This window comes from Limanda limanda, chromosome 14 (assembly GCF_963576545.1).
Source record: "Limanda limanda chromosome 14, fLimLim1.1, whole genome shotgun sequence".
NCBI classification, from domain to species: Eukaryota; Metazoa; Chordata; class Actinopteri; order Pleuronectiformes; family Pleuronectidae; genus Limanda; species Limanda limanda.
The window spans coordinates 9,433,620-9,457,765 of NC_083649.1; the positions used below are offsets into that span (position 1 = coordinate 9,433,620).

Consider the following 24,146-nt stretch of genomic DNA (forward strand, 5'->3'; position numbering starts at 1 on the left):
TGCTTTGGTTGTTTCATCCTGTTTGACGTTCAATGTCACCCCCCTTTTTCAGTCGCCCGCTTTCTCCATAGTCAGCGAAACATAACACTAGATCCCGCATTAGTCACGTATTATCACGCAGTACCGTTGGTTAGCTCTAGGTGGCATTGTATATACACTAGATGTGATGTAGCTTTGTGAACGATGTTGTTGCAGCCAGTTTGGGTTTATTGGACCAAGTAAAAAGTGGAGTTTATTAAAATCCCAGAGCAGGAGGACATGGCGGAACATGGAGCTGCATGGGCCACACGAAGATGGGCGACGTGATCCGTGATCCTCTCGCCCCCCCTCCTCTGAGACGCTTGATAAAGACCATCCCCCCTCGATGTATTGATTACATGATTTTAAGGCAAAAGAATAGAAATGTTAGAAAGGGATTTACATTTTCCTCATCCCCCTTTCTCGCGCCCTTGTCATGGCTGTTTGGATAACAACGTTGTGAGAATCCGTCCTTTGCATTTGCTTCTAGCTTATCGCCTGCTTCTGTCATCCTGAAATCATCTTGAGAAAGACAACAGAGGGAACAAAAGATTTGAAAAAACAAAAGAAAAAGAAAACCTGAACAACAAGTACGAGTAAACTCAACCAAATTGAAGGCAACTACTTAAAAAATACAGTTGCAATGAAATGATGAAGTATGAGAAACCTGTTTTCAGTTAACAGCACTTCCCCTCTGGCTTTTCCTTTTCATTCCTGACAAACTGGGCTGTCGTTGAAGGACAAGAAACACACCATCGTTCCCTTGTTACCCCAGCGTACAGCCCTGTAATGCATTCCTGACCAATACCAATTCAACATCAGCCTGAATATGACCTGGAACACTCCGGATGTGATCGCGTCAGGGTGGGGGGGCCTCAGAGCTCTGTTTTTGTGTCTCTGCTTTTTTTCTGACGAGGCAGAGGATTGTAGTGCAGTGAGGAAAACGTGTATTTTTTGGGGAAGGGAGGGAAGGAGATCTTTATTTGGCAGTAGTGTGGCGGACCGATGCAGGCACCAGTGGTGGTTTGTGTGTATTTATGTTAGTTTGACAACCTTATTGTTTTTATGTTGTTTCTTTTTTTTCTTTTTTTTTCACTGTTGTATCAAAACCCAGAGATGGCAGGTCAAAATAAGGTGTGTTGTGGATGGTATATGATTTGTTTCCTGAATAAACATGAGTTGCAACTGACTGAGACCTGTTTTTATTGTGTATTTACTCAACTTCACATCAAGAGACATGCAAAGGTCGGCATTAAGATAGAGGAATTGTTTCTAAATTGAAAGAATCTCAGACATCAGTTCATCAAAAGATAACAAGTGGGCTTGATTAACTTTGCATTTCTTTAAAATAAAAAGAGATGTATACAATTTAAATAAAGGGCTGTATAAAGTTGAATTTGTGTGATATCGGTATTATTGATATGGATATGGATGCTTCAATTCCTAGCACCATCTTGACAGATCTTTAGGTCTTTAACTTCTATAAATGTGCATTGAAATGTATATTACATTTCTAATAATTTTGTCAAAAAGATAAGACTTAATGGGAAGATCTCCAGGCAAACAAACCCTCTTATGATAATACAATACATGGCTTTGGTGTTCTGTGTTTCAAAGCTTAAGAGTCGATTCTTGGCAGAATGTGAATTTCCCTCTACATTAACCTGAATCTAACCTGCTCCTGCATGCGTAGTTACTTGAAGGTTCTAACCCCATCAACAGATAGGGGGCGCTATTGGGAAACAACAGGAGGGCTTCTAACAAAAGGACAGATTCAATTAAAAAGTCCATTGCAAAATGTAAGATTTACTGCAGACGAAATCTAATGTAGCTGAATAAAACTGAATAATTCCCCTTCGCAGTGAGGTGCATTGGTTCAACTGTATGATAATATCTGATGACATCATAGATGGCAGAGATGAAGATTGTTAAGATGAGTCAGCAAATCAGTATAAACAGGATGGGTGTGTGTTAGTTGCATATGATAAAGTCAACATGTAAATATGTCAATAGAAAATACTTCTAAAGATGAAAGAATTACCTGCTGTATTTCAGACCTTTTTTAAATCAGAAATATTGTATTGTGTGTATCTAGTGTAACGTTTATGTGGTAAACGGAGATTTTCCTGCTTCAGTGATGCCAGGCAGACATGGGGGAGTATTTATCAGCTGAATTCCCCCTCAGCTCACCCACAGTGGAGCAGGGAGTAGACTGTGCCCTCTGGCTGACCTTGAACAAGAAGTAAACACAAATCTGTAAACTGTGTATGTGTGTAGGAGGGCGAAGGAATGCAAAAAACACAGGGTGCAAGCCTGATGCTGAAGTTATTATAAAAAGTAAAGAATATGTTTTGGAAACCAGCTTAGAGCCAGTTCACGTGAAGATCAACTATTTGTTCTGAGTTATATTTTTGTATGTTTATAATACATTTACATATCAAGTATCATATGCTAGTGGTTCTGTGAAGCTACTCCCAGGAACACTGGTTCTGGGTTAAATTTTAACATAAAAAACAAGATACTAAGATATTACTACGGGATACGTTGAGATAACATTCTATCCTACAGGTATTATACAAAAGAATCACTGGATCATCAAAGTCATTTGGATTCATATTTAGGAAACAGGAAACTTCTCTTAAAAAATTACATGGCAAACCATCTAATGTACAGCCAATGCATTTTATTTTTCACTGTGGAGCTTGGTTAATAACTGTGCTTCCAGTCTTCGACCACTAGGGCGCAGCATTAAGTTTAGGTTGGTGAACAGCAGTCAAAACCTACACACAAACACATACATATCTTATGTCCAAGTTTAATTTAAGATAAAAATCTTCTAGCATCCTTTCACTGTTCATAATAATGATTAAAAAACGCTTTTATTACCAGTGGCTTTTCTTTCCCCATTTAATTCATAAAGACAAAATCAAAATGAAGTACAAGGCAAAGTCAGAACGTTTCAGAAAAAAAATAAATTCATTATTTAAGGCACACCTTAATAGTTTGCAACTCCATCACGTTTGAATACAATGAACATACAGTGAAAACAGAAGAACGACAAAATCTTGGTGGGGGATGAAATTCTCAAATGGGAAACAATTCTATTACTATTCAAATTAGTTTTTAATAAATTTATTTTTCCCGGTTCAATTACTATTTGTCTGTAATATTTTACACCTTCACTTTTAGGAAGGATCAAATGTGCCACATCAAAAAGTGTGGTGCTCCTATTACATATGAAAGATTTAACATTATCATTAACAAATATATTTTTCTCATATACAGTCCATCTGTTTGAACTAACCCACTGTATCTTACAACTTATACAGGAAACCAACTCTGAATCTGTTCAGTTACATCAGTGACGACGATAACAACAACAACAACAGCAACAACAACACAAAGTCAAAACATTGTACCAATTGTAAATAGAAAAGTGCAGACAGTTTTGAACTGAGTATATATATATGTTTAAATATAACTACAAGTATTATAGACTTGAAACTTGGGGTTGAGTCATATTAGAGATAGATAAGTCAATTGAATGGCTCGGCCTTAGTAGAAATCACATTTATTTATTGATTGTGAAAAAGCTCAGGTTTTACAGTTGAAGGAAACCAGACGTGTGCCATATCTCAAGAATAAGGCAACTTAAAACCTCTTCACATCTCAGAGGCCGGTTTGGGTTCGTCAACAAGTCTAAAGTTTATCTTACAGTACGAACGAGGGGCATTTCCTCTCCTGGTGTTTGTTTCCCTTCAATATTTTCTGGAAAAATTTGGAAAAATCAAGATAGAGATTTATTATTTCCCCACTGCGTTTTCCAGATGGTGTGGAATCTCTGATTACTGTTAAATGCCATCTGCACACAGGTGCTGTTGCAGAGAAACACTTCAAATGACTCATTACGAACCCAATGTACAGACTCATCCGGTGGCACACGTGTAATTGATTGTATCAAACACAAAAGAGAAAGGACAATTATAAAAAAAAAAAAATGACAAGAACAAATATCAATGCAGACAGTAACCAAAGAAGATTAATCTTATCTCGGACTCATTTTAATCCTCGTCTATAAAAACCAGTCCTAAGGGAATAAGTATTCACTCACAGTTTAAGATTTTTTTGTCTCTCTGTGCATTAATGCTACAATTGATGAAGAAGCATGTGCAAAAGCGAGGCTCAGTGCAGAACACATAACATCTACCGGCTAACTTTTCTATTTCGTCGTAGCTTTGCCTGAAGAACCTAGCGGGTCGCCTGCAGATTGAGGCGAAGGTTCATCCAGATTATCGGTGTTTTAAAGTGTTTTTTGACAAAAACAACAATTCATCAGAAACGACACATCACGTGTGGCCCTAACTACAAAGCTCCATAAAAACTTTCAAGGTCGCGAATAGACCTCCAAGATTAAATTCAAAACTTTTGTTTTCTGCATTTCAAAATTCTGTATTGGCTGTACAGCAGGTTGAATCATACAGAAGTGAAGAAGAGCTGCGTTTTGCCTTTGTCTGCATCGGATGAAGCTGGTTCCTTGTACCAAATGTTGCAGTCTTTGTCAGCTTGACTATCAAAGCTCGGTGTAATGACCCCTGCCACCATGTGTCTGCTGCTATGATAAAGTTAGCCGTTCATGCTCAAGTCTACAGCTCCTTAACTTCTACCCTGGAGGAATCTGTGGTTGCTGCGATAAAAACAAAGGCCTCGTTTTACCTTATTAACCTCTCTCCCTTTAAATGTTTGTGGACTCTTAGTGTTCATGTTGATGTCGGAACAAAGCCGTCCCGTCAGTAGCCAACCCAACTCCCTGTGCCGTGCCATTCAATGTAGCACAGGAGGAACAGTGTTAGATTTTGATTATTAACAAAAAAAAGCCTTGCTGAGACTAAAAAAATCTAAGTCTAAGCCGACGTCTGACTTTATTTCCTTATGGCAGCCGATGTGGCGTCGTCTCCTTTGTGACCTCCACTTCACATCAGCACACGGCAGGTCGAGCCGACCTCAGAGCACCAGGATGATGTACGGGAACATGAAATATGAGCGACGCCCTGCACGGAGTCATTCCTCTTGATGACAGGAGAGTGAAAACCCTGGGGTCACTTTCACCCTCCCAGTCGTGCAGCTCTTCATAATGTGTTTCTTTATCTGTGTGAACCGTGATTCACGGGTGCGTACATTTTGTTTTTTGAATAAATGCAATGGTGGTGCAGGAACACTGGTGACAGGTTCTGAGAGTGTCTGTGCTGATGGAACAATGTGGTGTCTCGTGTGCAAATTGCTGATCTACAAGCTGTGGGCAGGTGAAGGTGATAATGGAGGGAGAGGGGTCATGGGATCTATCCTGATAAGTAGGCAGCCGGCTTCACATTGTTATTCTGTCCGTCCTCTATCGCCTTGTTCTTCTCACACGTGGAAAGCTCTGAAGACTCCGAGTCCACCACCGCTTTCTTTGACCTGTCGAGTAAAGAGCATCTCCTGTTCAGACGGAACCGATGGAAATCACATTATATATCAGACATATTTCAGGTCGGCATTGCCAGATGGAAAGTAGCTTATGCAGCTAAGTAGCTTATGCAGCTAACTCTGGCTAATTTTGTCAGTTGATTAATGAGCAGAGTCCCTATAGAGTAAATAAACAAATGGAAATATCCACTTCCTGCAAGCCTTTATCTTGCTAGTGACTTTTGTGGGGGAATTTTATTTTGAAGCTCTTGGGGAAGTAGCGTGTGACAGTGATTATTTGACTAATAAATTAGATGATGAGTTCAGGAGGTAAAACAGTGATTGTAAGATGTTCTTTTTCAAGCTAACGGTCATGCTAGGGATTATTAAGCTCCCAGCTGCAACAGGAACAAGGTAACTGTGTGTTTATTGTGATTTATTTCCATTTCAGTGACATTTGATCTCAATTAACCTGCAAATTGAATGAGTGGTTGTCACAGGATACCACAACAGTTAGCTTAAAGGTACCACAGTGACGTGCTAATGCTAGCTTACTCTTGTTAGAGGATATATGTGACGCAGTTGTTTCACCTCACTCTTGGTCATGGTGACCTCTACTGTCTGTAGGCTATGTCAAGTGTCAGGGGATTTTACTGAAAAATATTTGAGGAAATTAAATCTAAAGTTTGCTACTTTTTCATAATGGCACTCATAACTTGTTCATATTAAAAGTTATTATGTTAAAACCTCTCAGAGGTGACACAGCTTTTTTACTTCACCCTTGTTCATGTTGACCCCTACTGTCTGTATGTCTAGTTTTAGAAGATTTTAATAAGAAAATGAAAGCTAAAGTTGGCAACTTTTTAATTGCACTCATCACTTAAATATTATCCTAGAGTGTAGAGTCGGGCCATTAGTTCCAGAACATACCAGTAGTGACGTACAGAATGATGGACAGCACAGTGTTTTCAGGGTATGTGAACGTAAGGTCATGGAAGCTCCTTACTTTTCTCTGTTGAAGACGATGAAGTCTCTCTGGACGTTATCCATTCGCTGCTGCATCTGACCGTTCTGGAGGAGAGACAGCAAATCAAAAATCACTGCTGGCACAGCTTTAAAAAACAAACAACAAAATCAGGATTTATCATATTAGCCGTTATGATTCCACCAACTGAATCACAATCGGGTAGAGAGGTAACAACAACTCATACTTTTGTAGTACCTTTCACATTTCTGTGCTAGAATCAGTTTCTTTCCAGTTGAGGAAACAGTTGACCTAACTTTACGGGACTCTTGTGCTCTGATCTCTTCACCTGCACCGTTTACTTGTACATATTTGGCACATTAATCCCGCTCCAGACTGAGCTCTGACTCTGGGTTGATGCTGACTTCCTGCCCGGAGCTGTCAGTCACACAGCCCTGCACAGCGGCTCTGTACAGGTGCTCTCACAGTGGGGGACCCATTAAATTGGGGCAGCCATGTTGTTAAAGGAGACAAAGAAGTGTATGTATACGTTTGGCAAGTGAACCAAGGGTGTTGAGTGTTCATTTTGTTATACTTTTGCTTGCTGGCAAGAGAAAGAGGGAAAGAATAAAAGGGAGGTCATTTGGCTAATATCTTTGTTACCCGTGGGTTTATGGTTAAAGGGCCGTGTCACTGCAGGTTGGCAAAGTAGCAAAACAACAGATTCACATGAACACAGATGGATGTTAAGTGCATTAAGAGAAGAGGGTGAGCTTGTGTGTGGCTGATGCAGGATAACGAGAGGACGAAGAAGACTGACACCGAGGACGAATAATGTATCATCTGTCAAATGTCCTCACCTGATAGATGCGATAGGAAAAAATGTACAAGACAGATGAGACACAGAGTATGATGCAGTGTCTCACTAATGCTGCTGTATCTTAGCTCGAAAGGTATGTCAGAACCTGACAATAAAAATATCCAAACTTCATAACCGTTCCTTGCTTTGTGAACAGAACCCCCCCCAAAATTACAGTGGTGGCAATGGTGGCGACGGATTGGACACAAGTTGTATTGTCAAAATGCTTGGGGGGGATGGATCCACTTCATTTTTGATACATTGATGGAAATATGTAAAGAAGCTTGACATTCACGCACAATGCAACAGGGACATTTCCTAAATTGTACAGGTCTCCACTTGCTAATCCGTCTCTTTTCCCCTTCATTAAATGCTTTGAAAAAGACAGTTCAGGGGCTAATTGCTCCAACTGCTGGATTAAACTTTCTATTTAATGAGACAAACCATCAGGGAGTGCTCGGCTGGATGAGAGCCCATCTGGGACCTTTCTTAGCAATCCTTCTACTGGGCTTACGGTGCTTTGTCTGAAGACTCGGCCAACTTGTGTTTTCAATGTGACTGCTAATGTGTACAGCACTTGAAAGAGAAGCCGAGTGACATGGTAGCAATTCCATTGATGTAAGACAATACAGTTTTCTGAGAAGTAATGTGGTACGTATTGTTCATGAGATGTAAAAAATATATATTTCCATTCTATGTGGTGGAATAATAAAAAATAAAGTTTAAATTCCCAAGCCACATATTTTACTTTCAGTTGAGTTTGTCATCGTTGTTTACATCTTGGACTTCAACTGTTTGACTGCTTCTGAAAATATGCATTCAGAATTAAACTTTTAATTAGTAATTTAACATTACTTATATGCAGCTTCTGTTTGATATAGCAAGCACACTTACAGTTGGAAAGTATTTTGAAGGATGCCAAAACCCCATCCTCCAACTTTGCTACACTCAGAGCCACAAGCTGCATTTTAATCCATGCTTGACCTCAATTTTAACCTTAATGCTGAGTTTTCCTCTTCATCATAACATTCTATTTAATGCTACATGCAGGTGCAATGAAACCGGGCAGCTTGATGTGAGAATAAATAATTCCTCTATTTACTGCATTTGGCCACTGTTTGAATCGTGAGTAAAACGTGTTCATGTACTTTCCCATGACCAAAACATTTAAAGACACTATGTGTGTCACTGTGTCTCTTCCTGTGGTGCTGAAAAACTCTTGTACTTTCACATCACATGGTTTTAATGCATTTTTTATATTATCTCAAACTTGATATTCGTGATTCATACATCATCACATTTTAGGCCGATATGCTGAACTTATTAACGAGCAATTACTTGTTTACACATCCAGAACCTTCTGCACTCACAGCCTTTTTTGCTTTATTTTGGTCCTTTAAACTGCTCTACATCTAAAGTTAAATTCAAAATACCTTTTAAAAACACTATCAGGACTATAAAAAACACAAATGATGTGTTCTTCTATCATCTGTTGTTATCTTCTAAATTGTCTCTGCTCCTGTGTTAGAATTATTACACTAGGGCTGGATGCAGGACACTAAATGTTATCACAGGCACAAATTCCCAATAGCTCTTCTGCAGTTTATCTCTCTGTTTGTATCATTAATGCCAAGTGTACATTATCAGGATACAGACTATAAGACCCTTTTCCAGTGTTGCAATATGTAATCAATGTGAATGACGTCTCTGATTAAAAGAGGTGTGTGTGTGTGTGTGTGTGTGAGAGACAAGAGGGCATGCCAATTTATTTTGTTCTCACAGCACGACTCCAATTTTCTGCTTTATATTATCCGTGATTTAATTGAGCTAATTCCATGCTGCATTATGAGCCTGGCAGCGACGGGGAGTTGCACAGAGATAAGAACGGCAAGAAAAATGGAGAGCGACGTGTAGATGGCAAGAAGAAGTCTGAGGACAAGGGAGGTGAAGGAAGGCCGGAGAGGACAAGGGAAGAATGAGGAGTGAAGACAAATATGCAAAAAGAATACAGAGTAGCCTGGGGGTAATGAGGAGGAAGAAGGCTAGGACAGCTTTCTTCATTCAATATTGATCTGCTATGCTTCAGAAATCCTGCTCAGAGCATCTCAACACGCACACACAAACACACACACACACAATGTAATGTAAATGTAACGCACACACACACGCTCTTCGTCTCTGTCTCACATGCACCATCACAAGTGGTCCCGCAGGTTTTCTGTAAGTGGATATTCTGAAGCATTGCAGCAACACAAACTAATATTGGTAGAAAGTGTAGCGAGCAGTGTCCCATACAGCACACACGCTGAATAACATGACCACTTGTAATGAATAATAGATAACACATGAAACCAGTCACTTTTATAGAAAGGTGAAAAGTTTCCAAGTGTGCAGAATGTATTTGAGTTAATGAAACAGAACTAGAAAATACTTTATTGCCGTTGCTTCCTTTAAAAACACAGCATGTCAAAAAGACATATTTAAAAGATAACGTTTAGTAAAAGACACTTTCATAAAACACAACAACCAAATTCAATTGATTTATAAAAAGTGGGCAACACGAGGAGTGACTGTCTTTTAGGAATTAGGATATTTGGTGGCAATATGGACAAATGATTTCCTGCAGATGTCTTTCTTCGCTCTGGGTGACTCTGTACTTTGTTGTGAGGGGAAGGAGCTGGAAGTATTGATTTAGGGGATTGGCTGTGGTTGTCTAGGATTTTGCTACGAAAGCGTTGTACTGCTTTGGTGATGGGACAGCGGGCTTGTTTACAGCCAGTTATTGTACTGCCCAATTTTCCTCCTCTCTCCATATTCATTTTATTGAAAGTTTCCTAAGGAGGGAGCTGGTTAACGTACGTTCTTATTCCACATCTTGGCCAGAGTTTGGTCCAATTTTTATAGATTTAATCCCACATTAGGCAATGTAACATTTACTGAGCAACAGCGCCCTCTTCAGCTGTTAACCGCGGTGACTTAATAGACATGAATTCACGGATCTGTGTAAAACCTCCAAGAAAGCAGACCAACTTCATTATTTCTTATAATAAACGCGTTACCATGTTTCTTAAAGACCTGCTTAACAAATACAGCTGAATATTATTCACCAACAAATACGGTGTTTGATTAAAACAAAGTTACAAAAATACAATACTCTTTCAGTTACTTGATATTGATTTCCTTTAGTTTGACCGTGTGTTGTTACTTCACCAGTCTCCATAACCATCAGAGATGTTTTCCCTGAAAGGCTGCTATCTCCATTTCATTAGAATATGAGACTTTCTCTGGGTGTACGCGGGCCAAGGGGATTATGGATGTTGTCTGGCTGCACAGTGAGATATCACTGATATATTACAACACATCGACAGGTCCCCACAAGCTGTTGTCAACTTTTATGAAACACGGTGTACTTTGGGCCAGCTCTGATTTCTTAGTGCAAGCTGGCAAAGTGTAGTGGTCGGGAGTCGAGACCAAACCAAACCAAACCAAACTGTTAGAGCAGAGACTCGCAAACTGTTTTGCTTGTTGTAATGTGCCAAAGAGTCGAGGGAAGAGAGCCAGACTCACTGACTTTGCAATGGCATATGTTACATGTGCATATTCTTGTGTCCATAGGGCATGTTTTCTATTTTAAGACAGCAACCAGACCCCAACTTCAATGCTGTTAATTAAAAGTACACAAATTAAAACTAAGACATTTAAAGCGTTCATTACCTAATCTCTCTGAACTTCTACTGTCTCCGTGGAAATAATATAAAGGTTGAACATTGGACAGAAGCCTAGAATTCAGTGTGGCACTTCCCTGTTGTTCTGATCAATGGACTCTTTTACTGTAAATACGTTTCTCCTGATAAACCCTGGATGCCTGTTTTAAAGCGGCATCACAACAATAAGAAAACTGGCAGGAAAGGGTTCTAGTTTAGTGCTTTAGTGATTAAACCATTTACTTTATCCGCTGCATCGATCTAAGTGAAGAATGACTCAGGACCATGCACTGTATATAATGATGGAGTCCATGACAGATGTCCAAAAAGCGAGGCCAAATCATTTTGATTGCCTGACTTCTCCATGTTAGCGGATGGGACATGAACAAAACTCAAAGATCTATGAACATGTTAATTTGTCCATTAAGTCTGGTTTTAATTAGTTATTTGATGCTATAAAAACAGGGTTAAACGTCAGGATTGAGAAATGACTCGCAATTGGTGGAGCGCATGTATCGGCTTGACCTTGACGGTGCGGCTCCTCCATCGCTAGTTCTCAGGCTCTGGATCCAAATCACAAAAGCACAAGATGGAGGCACAATCGAAGGAAGTGGACACGCGTCCTTCATGTTTATACTCAGTCCCTGCTCAGGATTGGTTGTTCTATAACCTGCAGGGTCACATAACGATTTATTTAACATGATGTAATAAAGGCATGTCTTTGCATTTCCCATTTCAGTGCCTCTAGAACTACGTTCGTACAGAGAGGACATTTAGAGAGCACATGCAGGGTAGTGAAGGAAGGGTAATAAACAGTAAAATTGTATATGGCAGCAGTCGCTTGTGACTAATGGCACACATACCAGTTTTTGTGTTTACCCTTAGAGGAAGGCCTTGCATCAAAGCAAATTATTCGATTTTTCATGTCCCAGAGAATTTTTGTTATGTTTTCTCTAAGCGATTTAATACTGTGGGTTTTATTTGGACTTATGATGCAAGGACACATACATGAATGTGGTGTATTATGTTACATTTAACCACAAAACATAGACAGTGGCTCTGATCAGTTCCCACAACTGCACCAGACTAAAAAAAATAAACTCAGTGCTGTTGGTCGTAGCTGTCCAACTGTTTTCCACTTCTCATACGTCTCACTTGACCGGGTGATAAAATGAACCTTTCATTGCTCCCCTCTCACTCTTTTGTATAAACACCCTTAGGACAACAGCTGATTTATGTATAGACGGAGTGAAAGACTGGATATAAAATGTAAAAAGAGCAGGATGATTGCAGTCTTTGCCTTCCCTATACACACATGCAAGCAGTCGGCACCTTTAGTCTGATGAAATGGCTCTCAAATGTGTCCTTGGCATTTCCGATGGCACTAGAGACACGTTGGACAAACTAAGGAGCAAGTTATCACTTGGAACTGGGGCAAATGAAAGCGGTGGTCAGCTTTCTTTAATGCATAATGGAGAATTGAGAGCGAGAGACACCTTCATGTGTGATCCACTCAAGGACATACCAATCTAAAATTGAATAAGAGTAAAAGTGATAAGCAGACCTGTCTTAGTAGGTATGTATGTCTTTGTGATTCGTTACATGTGGTTGTTGTCTCATCATGGTCCAACCTCTTTTCAACAACAGTGAAATGTTTATTTACTTAATGTTTATTATTGAAGGCCTTACCTGCGGAGACCCATCAGATCCCTGGTCCTTGGTCTTCCTAGCGAGCCGTTTCTTCTTCTTGTGAAGCGGTTTGGACTCCAGGATCATTTCCTCCAGCTCAAATGTGGGGTCACAGTTTAGCCTCCGCCTCTATAAAGACACACACACAGGCCACCATTAAAAAAAATGCGCATCAAATAGTGAATCTCATAAAATTCAAGCACTTTTACTAACTCTTTCAGCTGTATGTCTATTTCCATGATAAAGTCAAAATGTTGAGATTACAAATATGAAATAAGGTTTCGTAAATAAAGTCACCTCCTCATGTCCATCAAATCTAGTTAGAGGAGCAATTGGCAGCTTTACATCCTTCCAGTGTTAAAGGTGATATTCTGAAGTAGTAAAAATGTACACTTATTTGATTGCATTTTCATATCAACATTGTAAAGTCTACCCATTTATCCGTAACCTTGAAATTACCAACCATGCAGAATTCAAGAAGCTTCCCCAGAATGTTGGTTGTTCCAGCCCAGGTTCCCCCACACACTGAATCCCATATTACCCTTGACAGCTGTGTGTGAATGATAAGTGATACAAACAACTGGGTGAAGGTGACCTTAGTCAACAAGAGTAGAAAAGCACTATATGAATTCAATCCATTTAGATATTTGATATTTTGACTTTATTCTTGAAATTGGGGTTGTGATGATTTGTACAAAACATTTGATCGTGTATATTTCTGCATCAGTGTTGTAAATAATACTTGCCGATAAAAACAAGAAGAGCGAAACCCTAGAATCTCCCCGCACTACCATCTGCATTACATAAACTAATATGCAGCGATTAGATTTGGTGTGTTTTATATTACACTAGGATATGATAACATGTGTTTCCATACAGAATGATGCCCACTTTGATTTTTACATGCAATATTAAAGTTCTGATGGCGGCAAACCAACAAAAACAAAGCAGAGATGAGGGGAACTTGAAAAACAAAACATCAGGGCTGACTTCTCCCTTCCTGTTCAAACATTAATAGTCCGTAAGAGACTAAAGACGGAGGATGGGCCTATAATTAGAGAGACACTGTCGATTCCCGAATCGATCCTCTGTGCTTTTCCTCTGCTGTGCCAGCCCGGCCGCTGGGGGATAGCTGCTGCTCCACAGACTTTTTACTGGATTTAGATAAAGACATTTAGCCGCGTATTCACTTGCAGCAGTCATTATTCTCCGTTGATTTCGCGCTGGCACTAAGCGGTGACAGTCACTGTCAGTGTGCTGCCTCATGAAGACAATACAGGATGGTTTTTAGACTTCATTCATCATTCTGTTGCTGTGAATGACCAGCGAGACGACTGTATTTAACTGATATCTCCTCGATAAAAGCTAACGTGTTTGCTCTGTAGTAACAGTATCTTTAAAGGAGTTATAGATTCAGTCTGATCAAAGTACTCCAATGACAGCTATAGTTGATGACTTCTTTTTTTTTATTGGCAGTCATATGACATTGAATCTGATTAACGGTGAGGTAGGATTGGAACATTGCAGCCTCACATTCAGACCCTGCGTTGTATTTTTTTCTGCCTGGTTACCAGCTGTGAAACGAGCCACGGTAAATCAGTGCAGCCTCTTTAAGACCCCGGCAATACAGAGAAATCACAGCACGCCATCGTGCTAAACCCAGCAGCTTGAAGCCATGAGGCTTGATGATATTATTACATGTGAGCACTTTCTCCATAATGATGCTGAGCACAGCTGAAGACCTGCAGGTAGACATGCAGCGCCTCCCGCTGTCCTCTTGTATCTAAGAATCATGCACGAGTGTGTTGCTCTGTCTTGTTCTGCATCTGTCCATTCTGTCCGTCTACACACGCAGTGGGAGAGCCTGCTCAGCCCAGCAGGGGGCAGTGTATACAGCTTGACACGAAAAGAAATGACATGAAAGGTGGCTACAGCTCCCTCACTACATCTTTGTCCCCTTGGGAGAATTACTGGTATGGGGGGAGCGGCTGCAGGTATAGATGATATTATTATGAAAAGTTTTAAAAGAGCAGAATCATGCTATTATACTATGTTTGGAACAAGGCATCCACAATTTGCTTATTGTATTCTTTTTTTTTTGTGTGTTTTGTGACAGTTTGTTTTTAAAGCATCAGATTCTGCTGTGTTGGGGAAAGAAGTGTCAGAAAAAAAATCATTTTATTCTCTTCTATTCAGATGGGAGCATTTTGCTGGGTAGCATACAGAGGACGTGCTCAGCTTTTTCCCCCCTGATACTTACATTGGGAATAAAGCCTGGAGGAAGATGTTTGCTGAGCACTGCGTCCCAGTTGACGTCTGACATGTAGTCCAGATCCTGCAGCTCAGCTAGGCAGGAAATGCGCTTCTGGACATCTATGCAGAGCAACTGAGGGAGACACAGGGATTAGAATAAAACAATTGTCCATGGGTTTGAAAAGTTAGAGACAGAAGCCCACTGAGACGGGAGCATGTGTTTTGCCCCCAAGGATGTGTCTGAGAATGAGGATACGGGGACAAAGAGGTGGGAGGTGGCTGACTCTGAGCTGGGGACACGGCAGGGCGGAGGGGGAGAGAGATAGAGAGCGACAGAGGGAGGGGGGAAGAAAATGAGATACATGAAGCAAACGGTGACGAGGAGAAAAATCTGCAGGTTGTGAAGTGTGAAAGATGAACGACAATTATACAGAACATGAAATTCTCCTCTTACAGTCTCACTTTCTTTACATCTCTCTCCTTCTCACACACACTCACACACACTCACACTCTCACACACACACACACATGCGAGTGGAATACCAATGAGGTGCGCGGAGTCTGAGCACGAAGCAATGCAACAGTTTGACTGCAGTGGATCCCTGCCAAGACAAAACCCAAACGCTACAGCAGCTCTAGTGGTTTAATGTGGATGTTGGAAGAATATAATTCTGGTAATTATGCTTTAGACTGTTGCAATGACAGAAGGATGTACATAAACAAATTATTGTAATAAAGCAATGGCATGAGTCGACATAATTTGAATGCTCTCGGTGTTTGCAGTTTGTAAGATCGTGTCGACTTTGTACTTTATGTTCAGAGCAACAGTTACACCACGAATCAACATTCTTCGACAACAACATCCCTGTTTATGAAAACTTAATTATGATTCTGGAGCTGTACTGCTTGCTGCAGGGCTTCGTATTAACAAATAAGACATCTGTAGACAAACAGCTGGGGCTGAGGGGTAGAGCGGTTGTCCTCCAACCAGAAGGTCGGCGGTTCAATGTTCCCCATCTGCGTGCCTAAGTGTCCTTGGGCAAGATACTGAACCCCCAAATGACCCCTCATTGGTTATTGAATGCACTAATTGTAATGCTTTAATTATTGCATCATACAAACTTAGAGGTTCAGAGGAGAAATCACTATTTGGTTTGTTAGTGGCAACACTTTTCAGTTTCAGGCACAGCATTGTCTGAAAAAGTGACATAAACCACACTTTAAATATATTATATATATTCTGCATTATACATGTGCCCCTAATGTACCTTTCTGAGAAGAGACTTCATCTCCAGAGACCAGCCTGCTGGGTAGCTGGGATGGACCTTGTGGAAGGTCTGAAGGATCTCATTAGCTGGTGTGCTGGATCTCATCACATATGGTCTCTGTGGGAGGAGAAAGGAGTCAGTCTGTTACAGAAAGCTTGTACCTGTAGCTACGCACTGCCTGGGGGACTTTCTTTGATGAAGTACATGTCTTAAAAGTTTGTTCCTCTGCAGTTGGCCCTCTCCACTCACTGTCACACCTCCCCTTCTCAAGCACACCATCTGTTCTTCGCCTGTTCACTGCACTTATGGGGTCAAATGACAGAGGAAAAAGAAAATGGGCGATAAATCTCAAAAACTCCCCGACTCTCAGCGTGAGAGTGCTCTGTGTGGGTCAGAAAGAAAAGGGAAGCCTGAGAGTTCTTCACACCCTCACACAATCTATTCACTTGAGTTGGAGAAGCTGTAGGTGGACAGTTGTGTCCTTAGCTTTCCTCTCCCAGGTTGTTTACAGAAGAACCAAGGTGTAAAAGGGCAGATACTCTGTTGACTGGTCCAGAATGAAGGGGAAACAGGAGGGATGAAAGATAAAATCAGAGCATACATGCGGCCTGGGTGATTGTCTTGCCATTCTTCACTTTTATTACAGTCTCTTTCAGATGCACAGTGGCAATTATAGTCCAATTCCACAGATGTGCCCCGTAGAGGGCACATACTGCACAAGCCAAGGTGTCAGATAACGCTGAAATATTCTTTTGGACTCAGATGTTCAAAGTCGGAGGAATCAACACGGACGAATTGGCTCATGTTTTACAATATATTTGTATTCGTTTGTAAGTTTTTACGAGGTGTCTCAGTATTCCTCCTGTGGGGCTGCAGAAGTTTCTTCAAGTTTAGAAAAAAAGCACGACGAGCGGAGGAGGAGAAACTAAGTGACAGTGAATGATCATGAGCAGTTATGGAGAGATGCTAAGATGCTGGGATTTGTATGTGCAACCCGTGATCAGGCCCAGCAGGAGAGCATGGTTAGTGAGAGACAGGAGATAAATGGTCTGAAAACAGGGTTGGACTATGAAAGAAATTCAGCCAAGGTCTGAAGGCAGAGAGTGAGGAGACTGAGATGCCTGGTAAAAACTTTATGAATCTTTCTGACCCTCCACTGGCCATCCAATGTGGAGGCCCGGCACGAATGCAGGCCAGGCCGACCCCTGTCCGAAAGTGAAGCAGGAAATGGAGCGAGAAGTGGTCGGAGCTTAAGAGAGAGAAATGATGGAGTGAACGCTGAGAAAGGGGGTCAAAAGTTCCCTGGAGCCAAATCTAGGGCACATCCAACAGGACACTTTCTCAACGCCCTGAGAGTGATTTATGATTTGTAGACGGTGTTGAAATGTGGCAGTCAGAAAATAAATAAAATATGTGGAAATGAATTGTCAGGGAGACGGTGATGGTGGTGTGCAGAGAGACCAGTGGCAAAGTCTGAGACAAGGATTATAGAGACACTTCCAAAAAAAGTGGAGCATGAGAAACGGGAGAGAAATGGGGCTAAACTCTGCAGTGTGTCACTCAAAAGTGATTTCTGGGTGTGACGATGTGCTCAGCAACTCTCTCCTGGATGAGTGAGGATTGAAGAGCACTTGAAAACCACAGGGCACAAGTGTGAGGGATAAGATAAGGCAATTTGAGGTATCGGTGTCGTTTTGAGGTCGGACAACAAAGCGTACTCTATAAGGGGCGAGTGGGGGCGTTGTGAGAACTAAAGATGATTCAGGAGGAGTGAGCTGTAGTTCCAAGTGCCAGGAAGTGATTTCAACATCACTTTGTGACAGCTCCGGATCAGTTTCAGGTGTTGTGCGTCCTTGTCAACATAGCCAGAGGTTACTGTAGTTTGTGTGATCATCATCCTGAAACACGAGAGGACATTCTTCAGCTGCAGCCTGTGATCAGGCCACTGCAAGCTCTGAATCTCGTCCCGATAGATTAAGGAGGTAAAAAAATCCTATCCTGTTTTTATTTCCATGACATCCAAATTAAACTCCTCCAGATGGGACCAGCGAAGAATCCATTAAATCATATTTAGAAGATCAATTCCAATTATGTGGCTCTCAAAATAACTCACAATCTATTTTTTTTTCCCTCTCCTGCGGCAATTCGTCTCACACCGTGACTAAACATTTTAGCATCCTCCCTCAGTACGGCCAGGCGAAATGTAAAATTCAATTACAGATCCACCCGCCTGTTGTTCTGTGGAGGCCGAGGAGCAGCTGTATAACTGCTTTCCTCCTGACAGGACCTCTCCAGTACACTCTTGTACATGTCATATGTATTATTAAGTTCAGTAAGAGTGCGCCAGGCCACGCTGGAGTGAGAAGAGATGAGACTGTAATCACCCTCAGTGTGTGTGTGTGTGTGTGTGTTTTGCGTGTGTTTTTATGTGTTACCTGTCCTCTTAGTAGTTCATAGGCTGTGATCCCCAGCGACCACCAGTCGACAGAGAAGGAGTAGCCCGGGTGGGAACCCTCACAGGTCTGAAAGAGCTCAGGAGCTGATGGACAGAAAATATTAAACAGAAGCATGGTTAGGAATAATACTAGAATTTGTTTTTGAGGTTTTTGAAGCATGACTGTTGCAGAGAAGCACATTATTTGGCACTGAATTGGGATTTATTTCAAAACTAGACACTTAAGTCAAAGCCCTGCTTGAATTTTCTCACAATTTAATAGAATGTATATAAAGATGGACAACAACACACTTCAACAAAAGTGACTCCAAACCATAGTGATCGAAGCTATAAAATAACTAATAAATCCCATCTCCTCCATGTTAATGGATGGGACATGGAACAAACTAAAAAGGCAAAGTATTCAAAGATGGTTTCTGTCACTTTTCGAGTTGTTATTACACTTTTTGAGGTATTTCTAATTGTTCATTTTATCACGAGTCATTTGATGCTCTAATAACAGAGCGAAAGGGTATGACTGACTTTTGATTGGTTGAGCAAGTGTATCGATGGGACCTTGGTACCAGGGCGCTTTCCCCTGATTGCAACAGTCCAGACTTTGCCTCTAAATACGAAAGTGGTTTAGTTCCGTCCAACATTATATTCAGTCTTGACTTTTGCAGCTTGTTTCAGCTTTGGTTCTGAGTTTGGAGAAAACTGACAGTAGAATCTACAGAGGAGGCTGAGCTCCTAACCAGACAGTTTTCACACTTGACACCTGAGGTTTTGTTGATAAATCCCACAATCAATTACCATGATAACATTTGGAGCCAAACTAATGTGGCCTGCGTTCACGAAAGAAGAGATAATTGAAACCTTATCTTCTAATTATGAGAATAAGATAAGGTATCCAGTTTTTTGTGAATCCATTGAGATTGTATAGCATTGCAAAGTCTTTGTAATAAATAATTGAGCAAACAGGTTTTCTGGGAGGTTGAGCAATCAAAACCCTTTATTTGGTTAGTTATGTTATTTGTTTTCTTCCCTCCTGTGAATAATCTATCCCATGGAAAAGGCGGCTCAGCTTTAATCCTGTTCCAATTGGTCAAAATGAATTTCAATCACCCAGCCACAACATGCAAACACACACAAACAAACACACACACTCATTCTCCTCTCCTTAATGGTAGGTTTACTTTGCCTTCCTGCAGGGGATGGGAAAAAAAGAGCAGTTAATCTACTGAACCCTCTGAGAGAGGTTTTACTTTTTCCCAGAGTAGCCATGAATTAGCCACAACACCACAGACTATTCACCCTGAAATCTAGTCACATACGGTTTGCAAGGGCAGGCACACACAACCCAGTTTCGGCGCACACACACACACAAAAAACCACATTGTCGCATCATTCATATCTCCCTGAAATCCTGTTAGCTCCTGTCTGATCTGACCTGAATCCACATTGATCTGATAACTGCTGTATGAGTCACGAGGAGGACAAGGGCAGCTGTACGGAGTAAAACCTCCTCTCAGGTTTTGGGCTAATGCATCAGAATAAAACAGATATACCTCTAGTATACATACTAAATACCTTCCTAAAATGTTGATATAATGAAGTCACTAACATGGAGATAATACATTTAACCGAATTTTCGCACAAAGCTCTCAAAGCTTTTAACCTTCATAGTGTGCCTGACAACAAATAGTGCCTGTGTGGGTCAATAAGTCCTCACTTATTTTTAGATGTGTCTTCTTTCGGGATAAGACATTACCGCCTGTGAAGGTGAACTCAACTGGAGGAGTGAATGTCTCATTATACCGGAGCAATTTTCACAGATCTTAAAGTAAAGAATGACTTCTCTTTGGTTGTTCTTCTTTCATCCAGCAATCAACCCACTATTAAAATTCACAGTTATGGATATGTATGTAGCAGGATTACTCAAAAACAGATTTCCCACAAAACCTAGTGAAAGGATGATACAGTCCCAATAAACAACAGATTAAGTTTTAGCTCAGATCTAGACAATCTAGGGAATCCAGAATTATATTTATTTTCACATTTCACTTGCTGCAAATAATGCATTGATCTTGATCTGCTGTATTTTGGGGACTGAAATTTATAGGTGTGTACAATTTGGTGCAGCTTGATTGATTATCAGGGGACTTTTAGAGCGTTGGCAGACGTTTGCATTTTACTGCGTGCCATTCTAGTTTCCGAATGTTTTTACAAGCCTGGCTTTGAATAGGTCAAACGTGTATTTACTTACCCATGTATGGCTTGGTCCCAGCAATGGACGTTGCTTTTAGGTCCTCTTTGACGATAGCTGCGATGTTGAAGTCTGTGAGATGGACATGGCCTATAGAAAATAAAAGATTGCATTACCTCACAATGACATAGGTTTTCATAAACACATTAAAACCCTGAGGTGGCCTGGAGCTCTAAGCTCTGTTTCTGGCATCAGTACAAACTGTGTTTTTCCCTTTTTCTTTTTTTGGAATGAAATGTAACCACAGCTTACAGAGAGAGCAGGTGCTGTATGCTGCTTACGTGAGCGTTAGATATGCATCGAAGGGGTTTTAACCTTCTGACGTAATCCCCTTTTCTTCATATACTCAAGTGATCCTAATGCACTTACTCTGAGATTATTGAAAAGTATCAATTGTAAGTGAACGGAGGCTTGGTTGATGGAGGGAAAGTTGCATGTTGGTGTATTGTGACAGAGGTGCTGGAGCAAACTCAGTGGTTTTCAAAGTCAAACCAGTGACCTGTTTCTCACCATGCTGCAAGATGGCCCAGAGTCATTGCCATGCACACTGAGCACGCGATAATGAGCTGTGTGTGTGCGTTTGTGTGTGTGTGTGTGTGTGTATGTGTGTGTGTGTGTGTGTGTGTGTGTGTGTGTGTGTGTGTCTGTGTGTGTGTGTGTGTGTGTGTGTGAGTGTACTGAGTAAGAGAGTAATACAGAGTAGAGGAGTTTTTGCCGCAGTGATTGTTTGCATGAATGGACATCCCCAGTAATCCCCTCCCCCTGCAACAAACACGCACAACACCACATACATAACAGCTTCATAGCCATACTGTACATTAAATGTAAATATATGTGCAGTGAATCACACTAACACACAATCAGATAACTGCATGTGAATTTAAAGCAGCCGAGAGCTGGCCAGTTGAAGAGAGTTTATCTGTTCTGAAACACTGGGCCTTAAAGATAAGCGCCTGAACAAAGATATCCCTCTCGTTAGTCTCTTCTCTCCGACTGTTATCCACAGCAGCCAGCGGGAAGAAACACATCCATTATCATAATGTTGGGCTGCTGGGCCAAAAAGAGTCTCTGGAAAACAGCAGTTTTGAAAATTTAACCGGGGACCAGTTTCAAACTGTTCCGATGATGTCAGCTGTGATCTATTGCTTGGTCAGTGTGAACTGTTTTTGGTTCGCTCGGGTTAAGGGAGGAGAACAGCCTTGGCAGCTTTAAGTGTGAAGACTTTGCTTCATTATTATTATTATAAACCGTGTGCACTGGCATAGCCTAAAGCAGGATATCGTTTTCAACCCTGTGAGTGCGAGTGTTACGTCACATACACAGATTTTAATCAAACTTTGTATGAATATTACTCGGGATGATTAACTTTTGGAACTGATGAGTTAAAGGTTTAGGGTCTTAATGACTTAATTATGGCATTTTGAAAATACATAAAGGTTAGCAATACCTGATTGGGGAATACACAGTGCATGCATACTCTTCTGATGCTTTTCATTAGTATATTTATTAGTATTAACTATGTAGTATGGAGTGTAAATAACAGCATACAGTGTCTACAGTGTCCAGGCAACACTCAGTACAGTGAATGGGTGAAATGTGGTTTCTGATTGGTGGGGTCTGTGAAAGTAATTATTTCTTTATCTCTATTATTATAATTTCTAAAAAGTGCACACATTTTCAAGTACAATGTCATCCTGTGGAGTAATTAGCTGGAGTCTTCCATAAATTAACTAATTCAGCCTCTGTGATGAAATATGGGAAATTTGCAGTCGAGCTTGAAAATTACTTTTCCTCTTTTGTTTCATTTATTTAATTGCACTGAATCCAACTGAATTAATAATAATTACAGTTCTTTATTGCAGTTTATCCTTTGGATATTAAGCTGTTATTAAACTTACAAATATCACAAAATTTGAATTGGTGAACAGTAGTTTAGAAAAGTACTATTCACTTGAATTACAATAAAATCTCTATCTCTTAAACAACGGTTTGTGAGTGAGGTTAACCCTTGTGCAGCCAAACTCTCCTGGAACAAAGGTGCAGCAGGTTTTCCCGGTGGCTTAGTTATCCAATGTGTTTTACGGGGATTACCTGCACAACTGTTGATGTTTGATCCTTAGGTTATGTCACGCTGCTACGTGTCTCTTCTATTTTTTATATCTCTGTGCAAACCACTACCTTGCCGCAGCCTCACCACTGACGTCAACTACATAACACCTGCACATACACAGGGTTACAAATGATCCCAACGCATATTCCTGCTAGATACACAACATAACTCATGTATTTTATTAAAACTTTTATGCAATGGGTATTATAGAAGAAGATCAAATATATCTCTTATTTGTTAAACTTAAGGGTTTACAAATATTGGAGAGCAGATGATGTGCCTCAAGACTATTGTAGAGTTCGATTTAGATATCACAACACCACAATGAATAAGACACACTTGCGATCCCCAATACATTATGATGAAACAATAACCATATAACTGTTTGAAACTATTCCCAATCATTCTTAGTAGTCAAATACATTAAAGAAAGAAACCTTAAATGATTTATGTTAGTGTTCACACAGCTGGAATCATTTCTGCATCTCGCTAGCAGTTATAGAACAAATTCCCAAAAGTTTGGATGTGTAAAATGTGAATAAAAACAGAATGCAATCATTTAAAAATCCCCTTTGACCCATTTCCAATAAAATACTGAAACTTCAACATGTGACATCATGATGCCCCACATTTCAGTAATGCACACTTCTAGTCTGTCATGCCCTTTAACAATGCCAGGTAAGAGAGGCCCACAATCCCACAACCACTGGATGCGGTTGACCATTCATAGCAGAGTGGGCCAGCTGGCCAATCAGAGAAGAGTTTGCTTTATATATTACTGTAACCCACCACTGGAACTAAGTGTTTCAGACAAAGGCTGAAAAGAGGAGCTGCAGCAATTGACAGTATGAGGAAAGTGATGCGTTTTCTGAACATTAGAGCATGTGAACCTTTTCACATCAAAATAATGATCCTGAATATGAGCATAATATGGGTCTAAAGGACTTCCAAATAATAGCATTCTGTGTCTATTTACATGTTATGTCTGCTTTTATAGGTAGGTTTATGTGCGTACTCAGGCCGACCTAAACAACGCCCCTACTGGAGCATCGCTCAGCATCCCAGGGCTCAGCCATTAAAAAAAGAAACATCACACGTGCATGAGTAAATTGTTTTTCCTCATAAGAAACAGCTCCCAG

General features: G+C 40.6%; 1 protein-coding gene across 1 annotated transcript in view; it reads right to left on the reverse strand.

Annotated features, from left to right (window-relative positions):
- Positions 1-6,462: 6,462 nt before the first annotated feature.
- The window catches only part of stk32a (serine/threonine kinase 32A), a 52,377-nt gene continuing 34,693 nt past the window's right edge, over positions 6,463-24,146 (reverse strand). The window contains exons 6-11 of the mRNA XM_061086316.1: positions 20,898-20,987; positions 18,633-18,736; positions 16,198-16,314; positions 14,937-15,062; positions 12,677-12,805; positions 6,463-6,531 (exon numbers count right to left, since the gene is read on the reverse strand). Of these exons, the coding sequence (XP_060942299.1) occupies positions 6,463-6,531; positions 12,677-12,805; positions 14,937-15,062; positions 16,198-16,314; positions 18,633-18,736; positions 20,898-20,987 (635 nt within the window). The remainder of the gene's footprint in view (positions 6,532-12,676; positions 12,806-14,936; positions 15,063-16,197; positions 16,315-18,632; positions 18,737-20,897; positions 20,988-24,146) is intronic.